At 43.9% G+C, this 21,684-nt stretch overlaps 1 protein-coding gene across 1 annotated transcript in view; it reads left to right on the forward strand.

The window, feature by feature from the left end:
* Nucleotides 1-5,403: 5,403 nt before the first annotated feature.
* The window catches only part of LOC146205007 (zinc finger CCCH-type with G patch domain-containing protein), a 34,137-nt gene continuing 17,856 nt past the window's right edge, over nucleotides 5,404-21,684 (forward strand). The window contains exons 1-6 of the mRNA XM_084589672.1: nucleotides 5,404-5,606; nucleotides 5,665-5,773; nucleotides 5,839-5,936; nucleotides 11,859-12,080; nucleotides 17,457-17,945; nucleotides 18,052-18,095. Of these exons, the coding sequence (XP_084445798.1) occupies nucleotides 5,550-5,606; nucleotides 5,665-5,773; nucleotides 5,839-5,936; nucleotides 11,859-12,080; nucleotides 17,457-17,945; nucleotides 18,052-18,095 (1,019 nt within the window). The 5' untranslated portion in view covers nucleotides 5,404-5,549. The remainder of the gene's footprint in view (nucleotides 5,607-5,664; nucleotides 5,774-5,838; nucleotides 5,937-11,858; nucleotides 12,081-17,456; nucleotides 17,946-18,051; nucleotides 18,096-21,684) is intronic.

Genomic DNA, 21,684 nt, shown 5'->3' on the forward strand with positions numbered 1-21,684 from the left:
ACTGCCCTTTTTGAGGAACAGTAATGATTACAGCTTCTTGACAAGAAAATTTATCCACCAAAAAAGTGCTTTGTGTGTCGCGAAATATAATGTACCGTTATTTAAGGCGATGCTGTTTAATGCATCTAGAGAGAAACGAAGGCCTGCAGTCGTGTTTCGACACTTGCCTTTTTACGACAGCGAGCGACTATAGCAATTGATGGGTTTAAGTGTATTTTGTTCATTCTTTGAAGTCAGTAACACCGAGATCCGCTGCGAAGCATGGATCTAAAAGGATCACAGTGCTAGGACTGTAAATAGTTTAGTGGCCACAATTGTTTCGTTCATATTGTTGGACAGAAATTATCGGTGCCTTTCAATGTCAGAGCATGGGGGAGAGTTGCCATACCTTTAATATTCTTAGTGTAAACCCGCGCTTTTCATCTAAGAGCCAAGAATGAACTGCATCGAAGGATGCGGTTAGCATCGGTGATGGTTATTAAAAAAAAAAAAACAGCCGAACTTGAAAATACAAAGTTGCTATGCTTTGTTTTGCACCTTGCACAAAGTGAAAATTGCAGCTGGCACCATTTAACAGTGTATGTGTGTGATATTATACGCCCGCTCCTAAGGCGCCCTTGACAACACGCTCTCATCAGATTGCGCAAAGGATAAAAGCGAATAAACAGAACTCTATAAGTACACTACAGCAGGCGAAGCTCCGTTATGAAGCTTGATAAGTAGCGCTCAAACGAGAAGCTCAACAATCCTCCGTACTCATCCCACTGTGTTTCGTACGATTGCGGTGAAATATATGATAGAGATCACTTTTTTTATCGTAGCCGTGTGCTTATAAACGCAGCAGTATGCCTTTGGTTTCGCCATAAATTAGCCGCTCTTCAGCGCCTCCAGCCGCGGCAGTCTCGGCCGCCCTACCGAGATAGTGGTGCGACGGCCACTAGGCGGCGCTGGCAGTACGCTGAAAGGAGCCTTAGCTGAAACTACCGAAAGACCATTCATGACTCCGTAGTGCGAGATATTATCTTAGCATCTTTGCTTTTGGACCGAATAATGTCGCGCTATAGGTCCTATGTCGAGAAATGGGAGCGGAACTACCATTTCAAAGAGATAATAATAATAATAATAATAATAATAATAATAATAATAATAATAATAATAATAATAATAATAATAATAATAATAATAATAACAATAACAATAATAATAATAATAATAATAATAATAATAATAATAATAATAATAATAATAATAATAATAATTAGTTCACAGGAAGGGAAAGATGCAGTATCTGTCACACTTGTTCTGTGGACACTTAACTGCGCCATGAGGGAAGGAGGAAGGGGGGGATGAAAGTGGGAAGAGAGAAAGAGGAGCCGGTATTGGAGGTCTACGAAATAATTTCGACCACCTTGGGGTTTTTAACGTGCGCCGACATCGCACAGCACACGGACGTCTCTTTGTTTCGCCTACATCGAAATGATCGAAAGGCAGCCGCCGGCGGTCGGGATCGAAGCCGGGTACTCCGACACAGTGGTAGGGCGTCTTAATTACCACTACACCACCGCGGCGGGGCCTGAAGAAGTCGTCAATGCTGAAATCGCGTGACTGCAGTACGCAAGGATGATATGATAACACTCTAGTACTGGATAAAGATATCAGATACAATTAGAAAGTGTATTTCAGATGATAGAACAGCTATATTGGTGAGTAATTAGGAAGGTCGACGTGGTAAACTTAATTCGTAGCTGACATCTACAACTGACAACAAGAACACCAGAGCCGCCCAAGAGCCAGACAAGATGGGGAGAAGGAAGGGTACAAGCCCAGGACGAGCTCCTTCCCTAGACTAGGAGAGGAGCAGCGGACAGCCTCCAGGGGACGAAGCTTTTCCAGGCGGAGGAGCCAATCCAGGGGACTGTCAAGCTCGAGAGCCAGGACCCCTAGTCGAGATCGAGACGAACCAACAACCGAGAATGGTGAGAGCAAAGGCGTGAGCTTCGCAGGCAAGGTTACCCAGGGCCGAAATATTAAGAAGGACAAAAACGAAGAGGAAATAGAAAAATTAACAAGCATTATTAAGAGCATGAATGCAACGATCCTTAGTTTAAAGGAGGAAATACGCGGATCTGAAATAGGGGCGCCCAACAAAATCGAAGGCCAACATCTTACAGCTCAAGTCGACAACAAGGGAGCGGAGAATAATATGATGGTCGAGGATACCTCTCCACCCCCATCTAAACGCAAAGTTAGGGAGGATAACAGCTCGGACCTAACAGTGGATGAAAAGCTAGAGAAATTAAATGCGAAACTGGACAGAAGTCTTAAGAATTTCGCTAAGGAAAGAGACAGTAAACTTGAGGACTTAGCCAAGCAGATTCAACATATGCAGATACAGATGCAAAATCACTTTCACCTCATGACGGAGGCGCTCCAGCAATTAAAGGGGGAAACCGCCAACCTAAATGCGAGAGTGACTATACTTGAGGAGAACAAAACAAAGTTGAATAATGGACAGACTGCCCAATAACATCCAAATTTGGCAGTGGAACTGTCGCGGGTATCGACGCAAGCGACCGGTATTGCAGAGCACGCTGTCGCTCCGCGAATCAGCCCCCTTGCTATAGCGTTGCAGGAGACCGGCGGCCCGGCCAAATTGCAAGGGTATCGCGCCTTCCACAGTGGGAAAGGGGACAAATCGAGAGCAACACTGGTGCAGAGAAACATAGCAACAATCCAACACGAATGAGAAGACAACGTCATAGAAAACATCTTTGTAGAAATTCTAACAGGAAAAAAGGAGGAATCAAACACTTTCCTACTCAATATCTACGTCATGTGTAGGAAAGTTAATGGAACACATAATTCGGACCAGAATTTCAAATTATATGGAGGAAAAAGAGAAATGGCCAGACGAGATGTATGGCTTCAGGCCCCATATGAGCACACAGGACGTCATGCTGCGGCTGCAGCAAGACATAATTAATTCCAGAACCAAAGATGCGAAAGTCATTATGGGACTGGACCTAAAAAGGGCCTTCGACAACGTCAAGCACGAAGCCATCTTGGAAGGGCTCCAGCAGGCAGGAATAGGGCTAAAACTTATTGCTATGTCAGAAATTTCTTAACGGACCGCACGGCGGTTATAACTTTCCAGGAAATACAATCTGGGGTGATCAGGCTAGGTAACAGGGGGACACCTCAGGGATCGGTACTGTCACCCACCCTTTTCAACATGGCCATGAGAGGGCTCCCGAAGGAATTGTGGAAAATTGGGAATTACAACTTAAATTACAGCCTGTACGCGGACGACATCAATCTCTGGATCAACAGAGGGAGCGACGCAGAGATCAATGAAACGCTGCAGGCGGCAGCAGATGTCATCTCTAAGAACGCGGCGGACAGAGGACTTAAATGTTCGCCTGAAAAATCAGAAATCTTCGTGTATAATGAGAAGGCACTCAGGAACAAACCTCCCTCTGACCCACAGGTGTACGTGGAAGGAAGGGAGATACCAAAAGTAGAGACAATACGAATATTGGGACTCCACTTACAAACACACGGAAGGAACACGATCACCATCAAAAAGTTAGAAAACCACGCGACCCAGACATTAAACCTCATCAGGAGGGTCTCACGTAACGGAGGCGGCCTCAAGGAAAAAAACCTCCTGAGATTGGTACAAGCCTTCATCATTAGCAGAGTGGGCTACGCCACGCCATATCTGAACCTAAAGGCAGATGAGAGGAGAAAGATAGACGCGCTCATCAGAAAATGCGTTAAAAAGGCCCTAGGCCTCCCAACATGTACATCGACGGAGAAGCTACTGGCCCTAGGACTGCACAATACGATTTCAGAAATCACGGAAGCGGTTAAAACCTCGCAACTTGAAAGACAGCACGACGCGAGTGGGAAGAGCTACGCTAAGTAACCTTGGAATAGCCACAGACAGGGAGCAAAAGGAAAGGGTTGACATTGACAGGAAAATCAGGGCGCACCTAAGAATCCCTCCCCTACCCAAAAACATGCACCCTGAGTTTAATAGGGAAAGGCGACAGAAAAGGGCGGAAGCGATAGAAACAATATCGGAGCAAACCCCCAAATGAAGTTGCCTACGTAGATGCGGCAGGAAACAGACACAGTCGATACATGACCATAGCGGCGGTAGATGGGGGAGGCACCCTCATCACGTTGGCTACCATAGGGAAAGAAACCGAGATAGCGGAGGAAGCTGCGATAGCGATCGCTTGCGTTGGCACTAAAGCTAGATATATTATTAGCGACAGTAAAACTGCAATCCAAAATTTCAGTCACCACCAAAATTTTAACACAAGGAGTGATTGATAGAACGATCAACATCATCTGGACCCCGGCGCACGAATCTGTCAGCGGTAACGAGGCGGCCCACAGTGCAGCTCGAGATCTCTACCTCCGAGCTGTACAGGATGGCTCGGCTCAGGCAGAAGTTAATAGAGAAGGGCGATTAATCTCGTATCAAGACATTACAGAACACTACAGGCAATGCCGGAGGCGTTTTCCCCCACCAAACACGGCGTTAAATAGAGGTCAGGCAATGGCCTGGAGACGCCTGGAGACGCCTGCAGACTGGAGCATACCCAAACCCAGTACTAAATAAACATATCCAATCGGACTGCGAGGACGATAAATGTAAAAAGTGTGGGGCGAGAGGAACCCTCGACCATATAATTTGGAAGTGCGCTTACTCCCCAGGCAGGGCGCAAAACGTTAGCAGTAGGGAAGCCTGGGAAACCTTATTGCGAAGCTCCGACCCTGAGCTCCAACTCACCGCCGTCCAACTGGCAGCAGAGGCCGCCGGCGAAACCAAACCGGCCAGCATCTAATGCGACCATCCCTTGCGGCTGGGCCGCTAAGTCCCCTCCCCTTTAAAGGGGGGTGAGACAGAGCCTAGGAGGTGTTGACAGAGCGGCCCAGGCCAACACCTAAAGGTGTTGCCCAGGCCACCCAGGCGGTGTGGTCCTTCTCTGTTGGACAATAAAAGTTTTCAACAACAACAACAACAAAATATATCGGCTTTTAATTATTACTAAAAAAGCCTGTGACGCAGGCTACAAAGCAGGGAAATGTGACATTGTCGCAATTTCGGGAGGATTAAGATGCAAGAAAAGCTTTGTGTACATCCGCCCGCAAGCTAACGTACGTGTTAATTTAATTTAGGCCACGCCTTGAGTAAGTGAAAATAAAACAGACATAAATCGGTCATATTTTTAATACTAGAGAGCACAGCATATTATTTCATTTCATGAGAAGCTAGTGTTGTTAGGGATATTACTAATTAATATATTAAATGTTGGGGATTTTTCACAATCTAGGGATTTTTTGGTGGTCATTTAGAGATTTTGAGACGACCTAGGTTGGCGGGTTGGCGACACTGGGCAGATGTCGCTGTACCATGGCTGAATGCGGCATGGAACGCGCTTAGTAGCGCGGTTATAGTTACATTATAGCGCGATTAAAGTGAGCATTAACGCGGTGATTGAGTTCAGCGTGTAGAGTTCGGCCCGATTAGAGACATGGAATCACCGGACGCTAAAGCGCTTCACGAAACCTTAAATCTCTTTGAGGAACAAGTAAGCGTTTGTGATTTCTTTGCCCCCTTTTTGTGCTATGAATGTCCATTGATTACAGCTTGCAGCAGTCAATCATTCTCTCGAGTCACCCGCCGACACTGAAGCCCGGGTAGTCGAGCTGTTGGAGTTAAAACAGAATTTGGAAGAAGCGCTGACTCTTACGAAAGGTACGTATCACAATTTTGCTTAATTCTGTGCAAGTGGTCTTAAATTACATGACTTCGTTCTCTAGTGACTTTGCGTGGAGTAGTGGATGGAACCTTACCCCGTCAAGAGCAAGATCGCAATGCGACTAATGATAAAATCGACGAAGAATTCACAAAATTTCAAGTGAGTACTTTCATTTAATGACGAGATTGCGGTGAGACTGAAATTGTGGTTAGCATGCAGTGAACGCCTGCGTCATCAGTGGGAGATACGCTGTAACAACGCTACAGCGCGTCTCCCATTGATCTCCACGAAAGACGAGCAGTGGGCTTTGTTTTCTGCCTGCGTCTCTGTGTACGCCATGCATGAATTCCTCTTTGCATTTCTTTGATGTAACTTCCTGCAACACAATGAAATGAGCAGACGGGTGCACCACTTTCGCCTGCGTCTTAACCATCCAGTGAATTTTGACTGGAACGCATTTCAGTTGCGTACGCTAGACTGCGAGTGCGTACTGTGTAGTTTCCTTTGAAAGCAGAAAAAAAAAAATCTTTTTTTTTCATTGGCAGTTTGTCTTATTGCAGTCACAAGTGTCTACCAGTTGTTGGGAAGTAAAAAAAAAAAATATTTGCGGGACAAGAACAGCACCATGCGATTGTTTGCAGGCTGTTTGGGTGACATTCAGAACACACCTCAATGACTTTCTGTTTCAGCGAAGTTTTTAAAGCGGACGGACGTGTGTGGGGCATTTCATGTATTTCAAACATAACTTATGGCGTATGGCATGCCTCAAACAAGCACTGACATGGTTCTGCCGGCATCTACATAAAAAAAACTACATAGCAGTGTGTGCTAGGAATCGCATAGCACATGGCAGACCTCAGCATCATTTCAATACTCTTTTTTTCCCAAGCATGTTTGATGTGGCTGCTGCCAACCAACAAATTTGATTTGTATGCCTTGCACTCACAAAGTCTCTACTCTGCACTGAAAACCGAGAGGTTCCACACTTCTTTAAAGGCCCTGTTTTCCAAAAAATCTGGCGTTGGTGCTGCCATTGCCATTGTGAGCAAAAATTCAAGAGCATGTCTCTTGTAGGCATAGGTCAGCGAAATCACTCATGTGTTGACTTAGTCAGCCCACTCACACTCGCATTCAGATCATGATCCAAGTCATGAGTGAGTCCGGACTCCTGACAGATCATGATTTGATTCCCGAGTCTGGGCTCAGATCATGATCTGTGTTTTCATGCGAAAATGTGCCTTTTTTTTTTTGAAAGCGTTATTGCCGTGACAAAGGACACTGGCAGGCACGATAGCATGGAAACATTTCTCAGTCTCCAGAAGAGAGAAATCTGTAGAAAGTCTGCCTGCATGCACTCCCTTTCATGTTTTGTGCATTTTGCGTATGATGAATGTTGCCATTGATATACAACTTAGAATGGGTAAAGACCTAGTCAAGTTCTTTCACACGTCTAGTTTATGCCTGCTGACAACCTATAAAACATTGTTGTGGCTTAGCTTGGCTATGCCAGGTTATACATAGCAAGAACATTTCCCTAGCTGAGCTTTTTATAGTTATGTATGTTTAACAATTAGAGACATTGGTTCTTTTATTCATTTCGCTTGACAAAGACGAAGACTGCCCGATGATCTATGAAGTAGCATGCAGCGGTTTCAATTTTGTCTATGCAGTATTTCGATTTGCTAGTCTCCAAACGCAAAGTCTCATACATTGGATTACTCACCGGTGTCAAGTCCCTTTGGTGCCATAGTCTGTTGCGCACACTAGACGTGTCCAAACAGATTCTTCGGAAAGTCTGCTTCAAATGTCCAGGTCGTAGATGCACTTTCGGAAACTCGAATAGAGTGATAAATCACACGACGTGCCATCAGATCCTTCGGTTGGTTTTCGTTGACTGAACTCTTCCATAGGCCCCATTTCGGCGGCTATGTGTCGTCTATTACGCTCGACAGTCTGCCATCACCGTTTGGCAAGCCATTGCTCTCTGTTCGGGCGTCTCCGCTGCTCTCTTCTCCTTATGCTCGTTCTCTCTTTGCTAGTGCTGTGTGCCGCCTTTTACGCTTTACACCTTGGTGTCTCCACTTGGCAAGACGTTCCTCTTTTTGTTCGGGCGCCTCTGCTGCGTTAGCAGTAGAGTCTGCATGTGGCTCAGCAGCCGCAAGCTCTGACGTCATGTGCAGAGCGCCTGTTGCTCCTGTTTAGTTTTTGTGCATGCGCACTAGTGGCCTCTCTCAGAAACAGCGAAATGCTTGGCTGGCTAGCGTAGTATAGCTCTTGCTACAATATAAAATTTTGAGTGTGCTTAATAGCAAAAGAAAAATAACACGTGGTGCCTCACTCACCAGAAAAACATTCGACTAAGCCAAAGTACAAAAAGGCATAGCCTCCTAGGCTTCTACCTAAATATTATTGCCTTGATCAGGGCCACTTGGGCTAAAGAAACTGCTCTGCTCAATAATTGAGTGAGGCAAAATGACTGTTAAGTTAAAATGAGTGAGTGCAGATGTGTTGTCAGTCGAAAGGAGTGAGTGAACTCAGGGCCCGTATTCCAAGTTTGCGTCATTATCGAAAGTATCGCTATCTCCCCAACCTCAGTCATCTGATTGGTCGAAATGCCGGAAATGGGTGTTGCCACTACGGAACCGGAAGAGGTGGCAACATCACATTCCGGCAGTTTCACCAATCAGATAACTCGAACTTTGAATACGAGCCTAGATGAGTCACGAGTCGAGTGAGTGAATCCAAATGAGTCATGAGTCAAAGTGAGTTGTGAATCGAAATGAGTCCAGATGTGTTGTGAGTCGATAAGAGTGAGTGAGCTCAAATGAGTTTTGAGTCAAAATGAGTGGGCCCAGGTGAATTGTGAGTCGAAGTGCGTCGTGAATCGTAACTTGCGGTCTACTCTGAATAGTCAAAGTCAGTCTGAGTAAGTTATGAGTCTAAATAAGTTTGAGTTCATGAGTTCAGTAAGCCTGAGCATGGGTGAGTCTGAGTTTGGGTGAGCCCGCGCGCTGACCAAAATTTTGTAAGTGAGCCTGTGTAAGCACTCTTGATTTTGCTGAGCTATGCTGGTAGGTGGTATTGGCAAGTGTTATGCCTTGCCACTGATCCTTCGACAGATTGTGTGACGTCATGTGACCACGTGGCATGCCTGTGTTGGCAGGAGCCGCTGGTAGCTCCTTTGAGATGGTTGGTGGTATTGGAATTGAACCCTTTGGGGCCCTTGGATCCTAACTCAGACACGCCACTCCTAGCCCACGCAGACACATTCTAGAATATGGTGCGGATAACGTGGGCTTAATATTTATGTCGGGGGGTCTTTCACATAATGTGGTGGCTTACGACTGCATGCTAATGAGTACGTGTGAGATAAGAAGGGCAGAATTGGAGGGATAAGTCATTGAGTAGCAAAGGGCATTTATGTGAATGAAGATTCGAAGGGAAGCAGGAGGTGGGAACAATTAATGTTGTTGCATCATACCTTTAATGGCAGAGCGTTGCGAAACAATGTTGGCACAGCCACAGGTAACGTGCCACTACTATGTTGCAAAAAAAGGAACAAAAAGAATTTTTTGATGCCAACCTTTTTTTTTTCTTCTGCCACACCTCTATCAAGCGGTCCTTAATTCTCTGGCTTTAAAGCTTTGGCAGTATGAGGGGCACCTTGTGGTGTTTATGGCCGTTATCGCAATGAGATAGGTTGGGGAACGAAGCCTCTCTTTTTACCTGCCATGCAACATTATATTCGGTTTGCTTTTAGGAGTTCAATGACCAAAAGTGACTTAGGCTATGGCAGATGCTATAGGGGATGGCTCCTGAAATTTCGACCTCCTGGGATTCTTTATCATGTATTCACATTGCACATTAGCACCTTGCTTTCGCCTCCGTCAAAAGGTGGCTGCCATGGCCAGGATTGAATCTGTGTCCTTGGGGCCAGCAGTGAGTGCCCTAACCTGAGCCACCTAGGTAAGGTATGCAAAATTAAGGTTTCAAGACTTGTGTGCCCTCAAGTTGTGAAGGTTATTATGCCCTTAAGGCTTCCGGTGCTTAGGATGTAGAAGAGTTGCTTGGTTCTTGGTTTAATTCAGAAGAATAGTAGTTTGCATGGTGATGTTGCCAGTTGGCAATGCTGGGCGAGTGAACTACTTTCATTGGCATCTTGCCACAAACTTAGCACTTGGGGAGGCTGTCTTATCCTGCCTGATTTGAAGGGTGCCGCGAAGAGTCTAACTTCTTTAGCAAAGAATGTGTCCATTATCATAATAACTATTGCTGTTTAGATAGAGTACTACTTCCTCAGGCTGTTGACCATTATTGTTATATTTCATACTGTCTGTACTTGACTAGCTGCACATGTGAAGCACACTACTGTAATGTTGCTCTTTGAAGCTAACATCTCTTTTGTCAGCTTAATTGCAGTTTGATGACTATGAATTTTTCTATGCAATCATGTCGCAGAGGTGGCTCATAAGTAGGCCTTGTTCTTTGTTTTTTTTGTTTTTTTTTTTTTCCTTTCTGAAAATCGGTGGATGTTTTTTGGCCTTTGTATGCTGTTTTGAAATCAGTGTCTTTAGGCTATCTGCATGGTGCAACAGTAAAACGTGGTGATTATCATTGAAAAACATCATTAAAGCACACAAGATTACAGAAACAAAAAGGCATGAGTTCTATTCACCTTTTAGCAAATGCTATTTATAGTTGATTGTAACAGATGCAAGCATAATTAGACTATTGTCAGCCATCTTTGTGTTGACAGCACGCAATTTTGAGAACACTTCCTTATTAACATTAGTGCTCGACACAGGAAAACCTAAAATTCCCAAATATGCTTGGGCTAATACTGGCCAATCAGATGCATGCGGTTTCCAAAACAAAGGACGGTTGTTTGTTACCTCTAATCTGAACAACGAACATTCCCCTCTTAACGGGACGGGGGACAAAAGCAGGTCTTCTATTACTACTTCCACAAAGAATGCGGGAGTGTCGTCCGGGAGCAAGTTTTTTTGGTTGGAAAGGCTGGCAAGCAAGCCTTGGAGGGGCTGACTTAGGTTTCCGCAAATGGTCCATTGCTACAGCAAAGAGATGCTAGCAGGTGCGCGTCTTCTAGTGTCAATCTAAGGTAGATGCTTGGAGTTATGCTTGGCCAAAACAAAACCCTTCTGTGCTGTGGCGGAACACATTTCCACGTTAGTTTTTGCAGCACTGCAGATGACAAAAATGTCAATCATTACATATTTTCGTTGAGTGAACGAGCTCCACGGAAGAACAAACAAATGATAGGCAGAAACCAAAACATACGCGCGTACAGCCGCCAACGCTCCGGGCTGTTGTTCCCAAGTTTCAATATTGGAATTAAAATTCGAGGATGCAGCGTCGTCTTCTGAGCCGCTGTTGGTGATCGTATCCAATAACCACTCTAGAGGCAGCAAATTTGCCTGAAACAGGTTTTTGCGAGCGAGCGCTGTTTCCGAGGTTGATGCCATGTTGGGAGTGTTTCACGCCACAACCTGAATTGCAGAAGCGCTTGAAAAATAGCCGCCACACAGACAACAATACAGATCATGCTGCAAATAAAAATATAGTGTCTGAAGTACACGCTAGACGGCGTAGTCCATTACTGCACTGGTGGCGCGAAATTTGAACTTCGAGTTTTTCGATCACCGGTGATCAAGTCACAGTGGCATGGTAACGAAAGGGTTAAATAGACTGCTTCTGTCAAAATTCACTCTTGCTTGTATTAATCATGTTTGGTACCTGAGTTGAATTGTCAGGAATCAATATTATTTGTACCTTTTAGAATAAGTATGCTTTATCTTGGAATAAGTAGCATGGTGTCCAAATTAATTTTTTTGTCATCTAGAAGATATTTGAACGGGACTTGGCTGAGAAGCCTGTAAATGTGGATTTTTGTGTGACAGTCTGCTTTAGTTTTCAATTGCATCATATTTATGTAAGACCTCAGCAGATGTTGCTTGATTTGATCCATTTTATTCTGTCCATTGTGTTCACATTTTTGTTAGGATGAAAAATGGTTGTTTGACCAAGGAATTCATTGAAATTTTACACTTTTGTTTTGTACAGGCAGAAATGGCTAGCCTTGGGGCTTCATCGGAACCTCAAGCTGCAGACCGCTCTGCTGCTGGGGACCATTCTAAAGAGCTTGCTGAACTTGTGGACCACTTAGAAGGCTCCAAGGTGCGAGCCCCGTTCTCGAAAGATTGGGGACAAATGTCGTACCACAGTGCTATAGTGCACTCTGTAGATGCTTCTGACATCACGCACATCGATGACATCAAAGTCAATGTAAGTGTGTGTGTTTTTAGAATGACATAGTTTGTTTGAAATTCCTTTGTATGAAAAGGGGCTCTCAAAGCCACATTGTGATATGATTGGTAGGTGTGATGTTAATACCAATTATTGCATTTTACATTGCGTAACTTAGGCTCATTTTTTTCGTTTGTTTTGCCAGTGAAAAAATGTGAGACCTTTGGACCAGTCGAGAGCAGTAATTGAGATCTCATGACCATTCTTTATTTTTCAATGAAATTTTTATATGTGATGGGCAAATGTGAGAACACAGAGGAATGGTGAGAACACAGAGGAATGAGCATTAGTTTTGTAAGGTACGCTGTAGTTTCTGGGGGAAAATCTTGTATCACAAAAGGTGAAAAACACAGTTTTTGCCATTTATAAAATTGCAGGTTTAGAGCCTTGCTGCTTGTGGACTGAAATCATTTCACACATCATGCTTTACTCATTAAATTTATGTAACATTTACCCTTAGAAGGGCTGTATGAAACTTTTTTTCCTTGTCCAAGTTTCTTGAGGAAAAAAATCCCAAACATTGCTGTAGGAAGCAACGACACAGTGCAAAAAAGACGAATTTTAGCCCTATGTTCTGCTGCCAGGCAGTGAGGTTAGTTTCCACTTAAATTTTTTTTTTTTTGTATTAAGCAGGTCATGTGCTTCATTTCAGAAAACATAACGCTAGGCCAGTAAAATTTTTCTCCACACCGCTTCAAAATCTGCCAAAATTCAAAACAACGAAGAAAAATGAACAACATTGATTCCAACGAAAAAAACACCATCTTCAATTTTTGTTAAAATCGCCCTCAGCAATATTCAGTACTTTGTAAATGTCAGGTACTGAAAAAGTGCTGCATTATATTATTTAAAGTTATAAAAGTAAATAAACTGAGTGTATATCCTGCAAAAGAAAGTCAATTTTCAGCCCTACATGTTGGCACGATGCAATGAGGCGTTACGCTTTTTGCCTTTGTCTTTATTTTAGGTGAAATTTAGCTCTGAATTAGTAAGTTCTTTCTCCACACTGCTTCAGAATTGACTAAAATTGTACTTTATAAAATTGATAACTTTGATTTAAACATTAAAAAAAAAATGAGACGTCTTTGGTGTCATTGAAATTTTCCCAAGAAATCCTCAGCACTTCATAAATATCAGGAAACTAAAAAGTGGTTGCGTTAATATTTTTTAAAATATAAGAATTAATATAAAACTGTGCGTTTTTATTCTGTAGGTGGTATGCACTGCGCCCACATGGCGCCCAACTATGCCACTGGCTGCCATTTTTGCTGTGCACATAGCAGACAAACTCCTGCTAGTCCTGCTCCAAAAGCGTGCTTTCGTTGTGTTACTGTGGCTCACGTGCCTCATTCATGTTGTCACTTAGAACCGCGTGCAATTGAAATCAGGCCTATAATTGTCACACTTGATAGCGGCATGAAAATGCATCGTTAGCAAACATCACTTGGGGTAGGCACATGCATTGGTTAGCGCTGCTCGAGCTGAGGTACGCAAAAAGGGCGCAGCGATGAACATCGTTCGTGGATTCGGGTTCTCTCTATTCCGGAATAAAAGCTTAGACAATGGTGACAACAGCCCTTCTGTGTATCCGGAAAGCCGCATGTAGTTTTGCAGCAGGTCTATAGTGCTCTTGCATTACTCTAGACAACGTATCTGCGCACAACCCTCGATTTTCATTTCTTCTGCTAATGTGACCTGGACATAGTGCTTCAGAGTTCAACCGCGGGGTCACCTGCAAAAGTTTTGGAGGAGGCGCCTCCAGAATAAGCACAGGAGGGGCACCAATTAAATTTCCCAAAAGATGTACGTATAAAAAGTGACCTCATCCTGTTTCGGACCTTGAAATGAGTCCTTGGCATGCACTTTGTTTCCCGGGGGTGTCATGACCACCCTGGTGATGACTTTTTTTTTTTTTTTTTTTTTTCCTTGTAATTGCACTACTGAAAACCTATGCTTGTGTCAGGGTGACAGTGCAAGCTTACTGCCTAGCTCAGCAGCGTGGCATCCAGTACTGAATTTTGCCTACACGCTTAATTAAAACATTTCTCTAGCGTGGTAACAATAAGTCTTCCAAATTCCGGCTCTCTGATTTCATGGCTGTGAGCTTCGAGTCAGCCCATGGCGTTATTGGACCTGTTCCTTGGCCTTGGCTCGAGCTGTGCTAAGCAATGCAGCTGCCCATCCGAAGTGGTGTTTATTTGCAACATAGTTTCTTGCTGCTGTTGTGAGCGGCGACAGCCAGTCGAATCTCTCATGCTCATGAATTCCAAGCGGCAATCTAAATGCGCCACACGAGGAAAGCAAGCTAGCGGAGGCGTTCGTCTCCTATGTTCACCGCAAGTATGACGGCCAGCAGCATAGTTGGGTGCCGTGTGGGCACCAGGGCATACCACCTATATAGTAGCTTGGGGCTTCCTCTTAGGAGAAAGCATCAGCAATTCAATTTGGTATTTGCTGAATGTTGCTACATCTACTTCATGCTATATACAAAGTCTTCTCAATGCTTATAAGGTCATTTTTTGCTTCTTGTTATTTTGTTTAATTGAAAAAGGCAAGTGAAGGTATAACATTTTCTCTATCCTGTAATTATTTTTCATTGTGAAGTGCATTGGTGTTTAATGGAGTTCTTAAATATATTATTTCATTCCTCTTTTATTACAAAAATAAATATTAATATATTTTTGATATACAGTTCCTAATGTACACTGGCATGCTATCGTAAGCAAAACACTTTGCAGCATGATAGTTTTAGTCAAACCATATATTTCTTTATGGCAGAGGCACAAGTGAGCCATGATGCCAGGCATTCTTGTCATGGGGGCTTCTACTCAGAGGAAACGCGAGGCAACACAATGCGTACCACCCGCTGATCACCTAACCTGGAAAACCGCAAGCAAAATGCAAGACAATAACATCTGCTCTCCCCTATGTGTGCACTGACTAGATCACTCTCATCACAGGGGTTCTCTTTTCTAAACTACTGGAAAACACACGACATGACTAACAACAGATGATTAAAATGGCTGCGAGTGATACAGGTGACATTGCTAGATTTGTACGCGAAGAATGCGAGCTTTAAATCTCATATTGTCGCATATGAATGCCAGAAACTTATTGTGGAGACGTGTGCTGGCGATGTACGTGTTAGCTCAGTGCTTTGCACTCAAATTGAAACGTGATGAAATTGAGGCTCAGCATCAGAGTCTCTTCCCTCCCGGTCCTTCACCGGACATTGGCACATGGCTTATCAGGAGCGCGCCATGACTGGCACCAGTACAGCCAATGCGAAACAGGAGGCGGAATAGGTTGACAAGAGGTGGAACAGGTTGCATGATTCGTCTGCTGCCACGCTGGGTCTGATGCCGAGTGTGCATTTCATCGCACCACGCAGTGTCTGTGATCACCTGATCCAGACCTTTCGCCGTAATCCCTGTATGCAGACTGTCCACTAGACTTTTCCTTTTCGTGTTTAGTTTACAATCTTGCAGATCACTGCTTGTAATGTACTTGAGTTGAAAGTCCTTTATTGCATAGGTCATCACTCATCTCACATTGCTGTGATCAGGCCACTAAGGGAGCCGTACTAGGCAAATATAATTTGTGCGTTAGAGTAGTTGCTAGGAGGGAACAGTAATTCAGGCGGTAGGGTTCAATCTTGGAGCATCCAGTAGAAAAAGCAGGGCAATTCCAGAGAAGATGAAATATACCGCTGTTTGTAGAGTCGTGCAGTGTGGCATTTAATCATTTTCTCTGCCTACTGATGCCAATAGGCTTTAATACGTGGTGTGTTAGCGGCATGGGCAAGGAGCTTATTCAAGGAGACTTCCTGTCATCAGGTGAGATGGGTCTTAGGCGATGTGGACTGAGGCTGCGAAGTCTGGTCCGTGTATAGTGCATATGGGCAAGAGAAGAGGTGTGTTGCCCACCCAAGGTCGAGTAAGGATGAAGCAAGAGGGGTGTGGAAGTTAACGTGGATTTCCTACCTGCCAAGGCAGCTCAGCTACGGCGTGTGCCGCCGCATTACCCCTGATTCGTCCGTGTGACCTGGGGTCCACTGAATGACGACAGTTCTGATTGTGAGTTGGTGGCATTTAAGGAGGCTCTGTATGGTCGTAGCAGTTGCATCTTGTGAACCCGGAGTAGGGATCTCATTGTAGGGTTCATATAAAATATTAAGAATGCGTGTTGAACCAGTTCCGGTGCAAGGCACTCCCGACAAGGCTCTCCAGATCGCGAGGAGTTCAGCGTGAAGAAGGGTACCTTGAGGTGGGTGGCAGGCGTAAGCACCTGAGAGGCAAGGGTTGTCATCGCATACCCAGGCCATAGAGGCAAATTCGTTAGTGGTTGCTGGGTCAATATATATTGTCATTCATATCAAGGATTCGCTCTTGTCGGTGATGGGCAGCGAGGAGCTTCCGAGGAATGACAAAATCACGGTGTATTGGTCGGTGATGGAGGTGTGTGACCACTGGCATCTCCCAAGGGGGGAGAGATGCATATAGGGCTGTCATTGCGCTGTTGATCCCAAGCCAGTAGATGATGCCCTTGGGCAGTGTTGGACACTAATTTTTGCAGGGCTTACTTCGTACAGCAGGCAAATTCATTCAACTTTTGCCACCTCTCTCTGTAAGCAAGAAAATGTTCTTGCAGCTTAGAAGTGGGTACTCATTTTGGGTAATTTTTCATTTGGAAATAAATGCACATTCGAGTATTTCCTCGAAGTGTTTCATCTATTGCTCACCCGTTCGTGTTCTCTTGAATGTTGTTGCATCTTTATTCTGCTTGAGCGCTCAGTGCAGAAGCTTGACATGATTTGTTTCTATGCATGAGATCAAATTTTATGTAGTTATTACTAAACAGTTTGTTATTAACAATCTACAGAGAATATCTTGGGAGCTGAGGCTTTGCATGCGAACTGTGCTGCTAATTCTGGTCAATTCATTATTTTAGCGGTTGAAATGGAGCATTGTTGGTTCCATATCACCTCATTAATTTGAACAGAAGTAACGTTCATATTTTCCGAGAGGGTTCCATGGGGGGGTTCGGGCCAGCACATGAATTATCAGTTCATTTTATGGCTGCTGCATTTATTGTTCAGTACATAAGCCGCGCGTCGAGTTTTACTGAGGAGATAGGAATCCTTTGCTTATCTATTTGTGACGGCTGTCACAATGTAAACGACGAAAACCATTTTAACCTGACACTCCTTTAATTCCCAAAATTTGGCGTAACTAAAGAATCATTCTGTATAGAGCTTAGCAAACCGAAGTGTATGCTTGCTGCTTTGTTTCTTTTCTGTATGCCTCATTAGTTGCCTTCTCTTGTTTTACTGTTGTTATTTTGTAAATTTTGCAGGTCATGTTCACGCACCCAACTGTTCTAGCCATGAAGCCATGTCCATTCTTCCTTGAAGGTCGGTGCAAATTTAGCCAGAAACGATGCCGCTTCTCTCATGGTCATGCTGTGACACTCTCTGACCTTCGTGACTATTCTGAGCCTGACTTCGACAAGTTGAAGCCTGGCTCCCCATGTCTTGTGCGGGTTGGGACTGATGGCTTGTGGCAGCTGGCTGCCGTGGAGTGTATCGGGCAGGAGCCAGACCAGATTGCGGTTCGGCTTTCTCACTCTGGAAAGTCTGTGGCTGTCAATGTGGAGGATATGTTCCCCTTGGATGGTGATGGAGCAGAGGAAAATTCAGATGCGGATGACGACCCTGCACCAGCACCAGAGCCTCCATCCAACATCGGTGGCTGTGAAGGGAAGGAGGATGATGGGCCTGTGGTTGCCTGGTCACCAAGCACTGCTGCTGGGCTTCCCCTTGGGGCATGGGAGAAGCACACAAAGGCCAGTTGTTTGTTCTAGGTTTTTGTTTCAGTTCAGCAGATTCTAAAACTCACAACTTAATTCAGCCTATAATATTTATATGCTTGTTCCACTTTGTGTATTTCAGGGGATCGGTTCCAAGCTAATGGAGAAAATGGGCTACGTATGGGGGTAAGTTGGTCTACGTGTGTGTTGACACTTTTAAGATGGATAATGGCAGTTGTGACACTTCCAATAGGTAAGAAACAGTCGGTTCTGCTCGGAACGTGGGTCTACTCAATCCAAATTTGCAGTTTGTGACCAATGGGTGTATGTGAGTAGGTAGAGTGGATTGAAAGGTATTCCCTGCTGGTATTATTCCTTGGTATGCAAGAGGACAGAGCACTGAAGTTAGTCTGTGCAGTTCAGGAGCACATATGAAGCAGCTTAAACTTACACCCGCATTGCACATGCACAAAGAATGTGCCTAACGTCCTCGGCTTTAATTCTGTCTATGCATTACCCTACAGATGTGTTAATTTCGTTTCTTTTGATGCCAGTAACAAACTAATGGGTTTTTCATAGCTTACTCATGCACGAAATGCACACATTTAGTTCTTTGTGCAGAAGAGCATGTATAGCAGGGAGCGAACTTGGCAGAGTGCCCGTGATGGCTTCATTGCACTAGATTGGTTCGATTTATAACGCCGCACATGGGGCGGACATAGTCTACTGCCACAAAGTCATTGGAAAGCGTGATAGATGTAAATGCTGTTTGAAGCGAACAGTGTTAAAAGCCGGTGTCGTGATCGCAGCAGACCGCATGCTTTCGTTGATTCATGGATGCAAAGATAGACGACTCTCGCAAAAAAAAAAAATGCCGCTCCCTAATGTCCGCAGCCGTGCTATAGCTTACGCTACGCATCACGTTCAACCGCCGCGCACAGATGGTTCACAACACTTGCTGGAGAAAGCGTCTGACGTTGTCTGCCATGGGCTGGGCTGGCTTGGCGCATGCGTAGCACATGCTGTTGTGAACGAAGACCGGGAAAGAGAGAGGAAGGAGAGAGAAAGCTCGGCAGAAAAATGGGCACTGCGCTTCGCTGTATTGCGTTTTTCCCCTTTCCTGAACACCACGACTGCATTGGCTGCGTCCGCTCTGTACCGATCGTTGCCCAAACCGGATCCCTCTCTTTCCTTCATGGAGGTAAAAAAACTCGTTCCTTCACATACATGGCTTGCAAACGTCACATGCTGGCGCGCGGCAAACGATCACTGCAGATGCGCACCCCTTTGAGGAAAGGGCGCGGCGCTGCCCCAGACCAGCCGTCATGAGCTGTTCCCTCTCATTCCTTCCACGCGTGGCTTGAAAACGTCACGCGGCAAACGGCTGAGGGTGATGCGATCGTCTTTGGGGAAGGCGCACCTTCCAGTGCGTACAACTGGTGAAATTGAGTTCAATATACGATGCAGCTTTCCTATACTTTTACATGGCATTTTCAAGGGGATATTCCGGGAGTTCAATATAACAAAAATCCGAATTATCTGGGTTCGGTATAACCAGGTTCGACTGTAATTACATTCTTGCAATGATGCCAGGGTGTTGTGCTGCTGAGCACTGCTATAATAAGGGGATATTTTCTTTACTAGTTTTCAGGCATTCCTGTGTTACAATATTAAATCTGGGTATGTAGCAGTGGCTCCAAAAATAGTGCAGTTGAGCTTCATTAGGCATTAAGAACTTAGTGTAATTGCTTGTGTTGGGACCTTAGTGACTTTCAACAATTGACTGTTGTGATGTGTGAAATGTTAACCAGCGCTATGCAGAGAGCTGAAAACTGACCTAGTTAAATATACGGGATTTGTGTAAAAGTTTGTAGTAGAGATATTGGATAGTATTTGTAGTGTTAAGATACTGTCAGATACAGTAATCTTAAGGACACACAAAAAGCGATCTTTACTGGGGACAGGGGGCTATAGGATGAGGCTATCCTCACAGTGCTACACACCAAGTAGTTCAGGCATAGCTGGCCTTAGTTACGATATCGGCTTTAGTTCACACTTTACATTGAATTAATAGTTTTCAAACCATCAGCTACGCAAAAACGTGCTTCTTAACGTTACTGAAGCCCTGTGTGAACGTAAATTCACTACTAATCATTAGCCCACATAACTGACATTACCAAAACAAATGCATTGCAAACGCATACAGAAACGTATGGGTAGACACAGCAGGTGCGGATCACATATGCTTTGTGAAATTCCCAATAGTCGGAACAGTCTGCATGCACACAGCATACTGTACTGCCATTGAAATGCTCTATACTAACAGTTTAGGAGGCATGAGGTTCTTGAAAAATGGTTTCTTTATTTTTAAGTATGTCTTGCTTTAAAGTCAAAATAACATAGCCATTTCTTGCGGGCCATTATGGTGATTTCTTTTTAAAAGGGACCTCTTTTATGAACTTGCCTACATTTCAAAAGGTCTACTGCACGTGCTAAAGCTAAGGAAACTCACATAATGTCATTTTCTTGGTCATAAATAAATACCAAAAGTCAGAACGAAAAATGTAGTTAGCAGTAATTAGCTGAAATTCAGTCTGATTGCTAATATATCACAGGTAAAGAAAGGAAAGCTTTAGGATGTGAGGTGGACCTTTTTAAATGGCTGTATATAGTACCTAAAAGAGATCTTTTTCAACAAGAAATTGCCATAAAGGCCTGTCTTTTGCCATATCTTCTCCATGAGATGAGGTATTTGAAATCTTAATGCATAATTGAAATCAGCATTCTATTCTGCACTTGCATGCTAAGTTTCAGCAAGATATATTTAAAAATAAAGAATGAGTTTTCAATACCCTCATACCTCATTTACTGGTTAATGTTGTAATATTACCTTGTACATTCTAGAGCACGATCTAAGAAGTTTTAGGAGGGTCAGTATTCTGCTGCACAGTTAAATAGTGCATCTCGACTCCGCAGCTCTTGCTGCTAAGCCACAGGGAGTTATCCCCAAGTATAGGTCAGTTCACATCTAGGGATGTTAAATATCTGAGAGTTTCAAATGGTGAATCGAATCTCCTCTTCCATTATTCGAATGAAACAAATAGTGTATGTTCAGAATTAATTTAAACAAAACAACATGTTGTCAAGTTTTCAAATTCTTTTTGAATAGTTGGTGCAAGATTTAAATAAAACCTTACATATTTTTTTTTTTACGAGTTTCAAAAACTGCCCTCACCAATGCCACATCCCATCCTACTGTGATCAGTATGCTTGAAATGAAGGGTTCAGCAATGCAACCTGGTCCATTTGTCTGGTGGCATTCATAATGTTCATACATGACCTTCGAGACTGGACGGCATGACAGGGCTCGGGCCTTATGCCGGATGTTGGAGGTCATGGATCATACGTAGATCTGTCACCTGTCTCGTGTTCTGAGGTTCTTGCTTATTCTCTTTCATGCACAGTAACGAAAGGTAATTTTTCTTATAGCGTGATGGTTAGTGGAGATTAGTGTTGCGTCGTTTAACAGCTGCAGTTTTAACTCAAGTTGTAGCTTTATACCTAAGTGTTGCCTCTGGACCGTGCATGCTTCACATGTTTGCTTGTTTTAATTGAATACTTGCACATGTAGTGAATATAAATATTTGATTCGTATTGAATTTGGTTTTATCACTCTTTGATTTATACTGGCCATTTGGTTTTTTGATATGCTATGCATACTCAAATTGGTGCATGCATGCCCAATTCATATTCAGTTTGATTTGGAAAAAGTACT

The sequence above is a fragment of the Amblyomma maculatum genome, chromosome 1 (genome assembly GCF_055883805.1).
Source record: "Amblyomma maculatum isolate TAMU_Amacu chromosome 1, ASM5588380v1, whole genome shotgun sequence".
Taxonomy (NCBI): Eukaryota; Metazoa; Arthropoda; class Arachnida; order Ixodida; family Ixodidae; genus Amblyomma; species Amblyomma maculatum.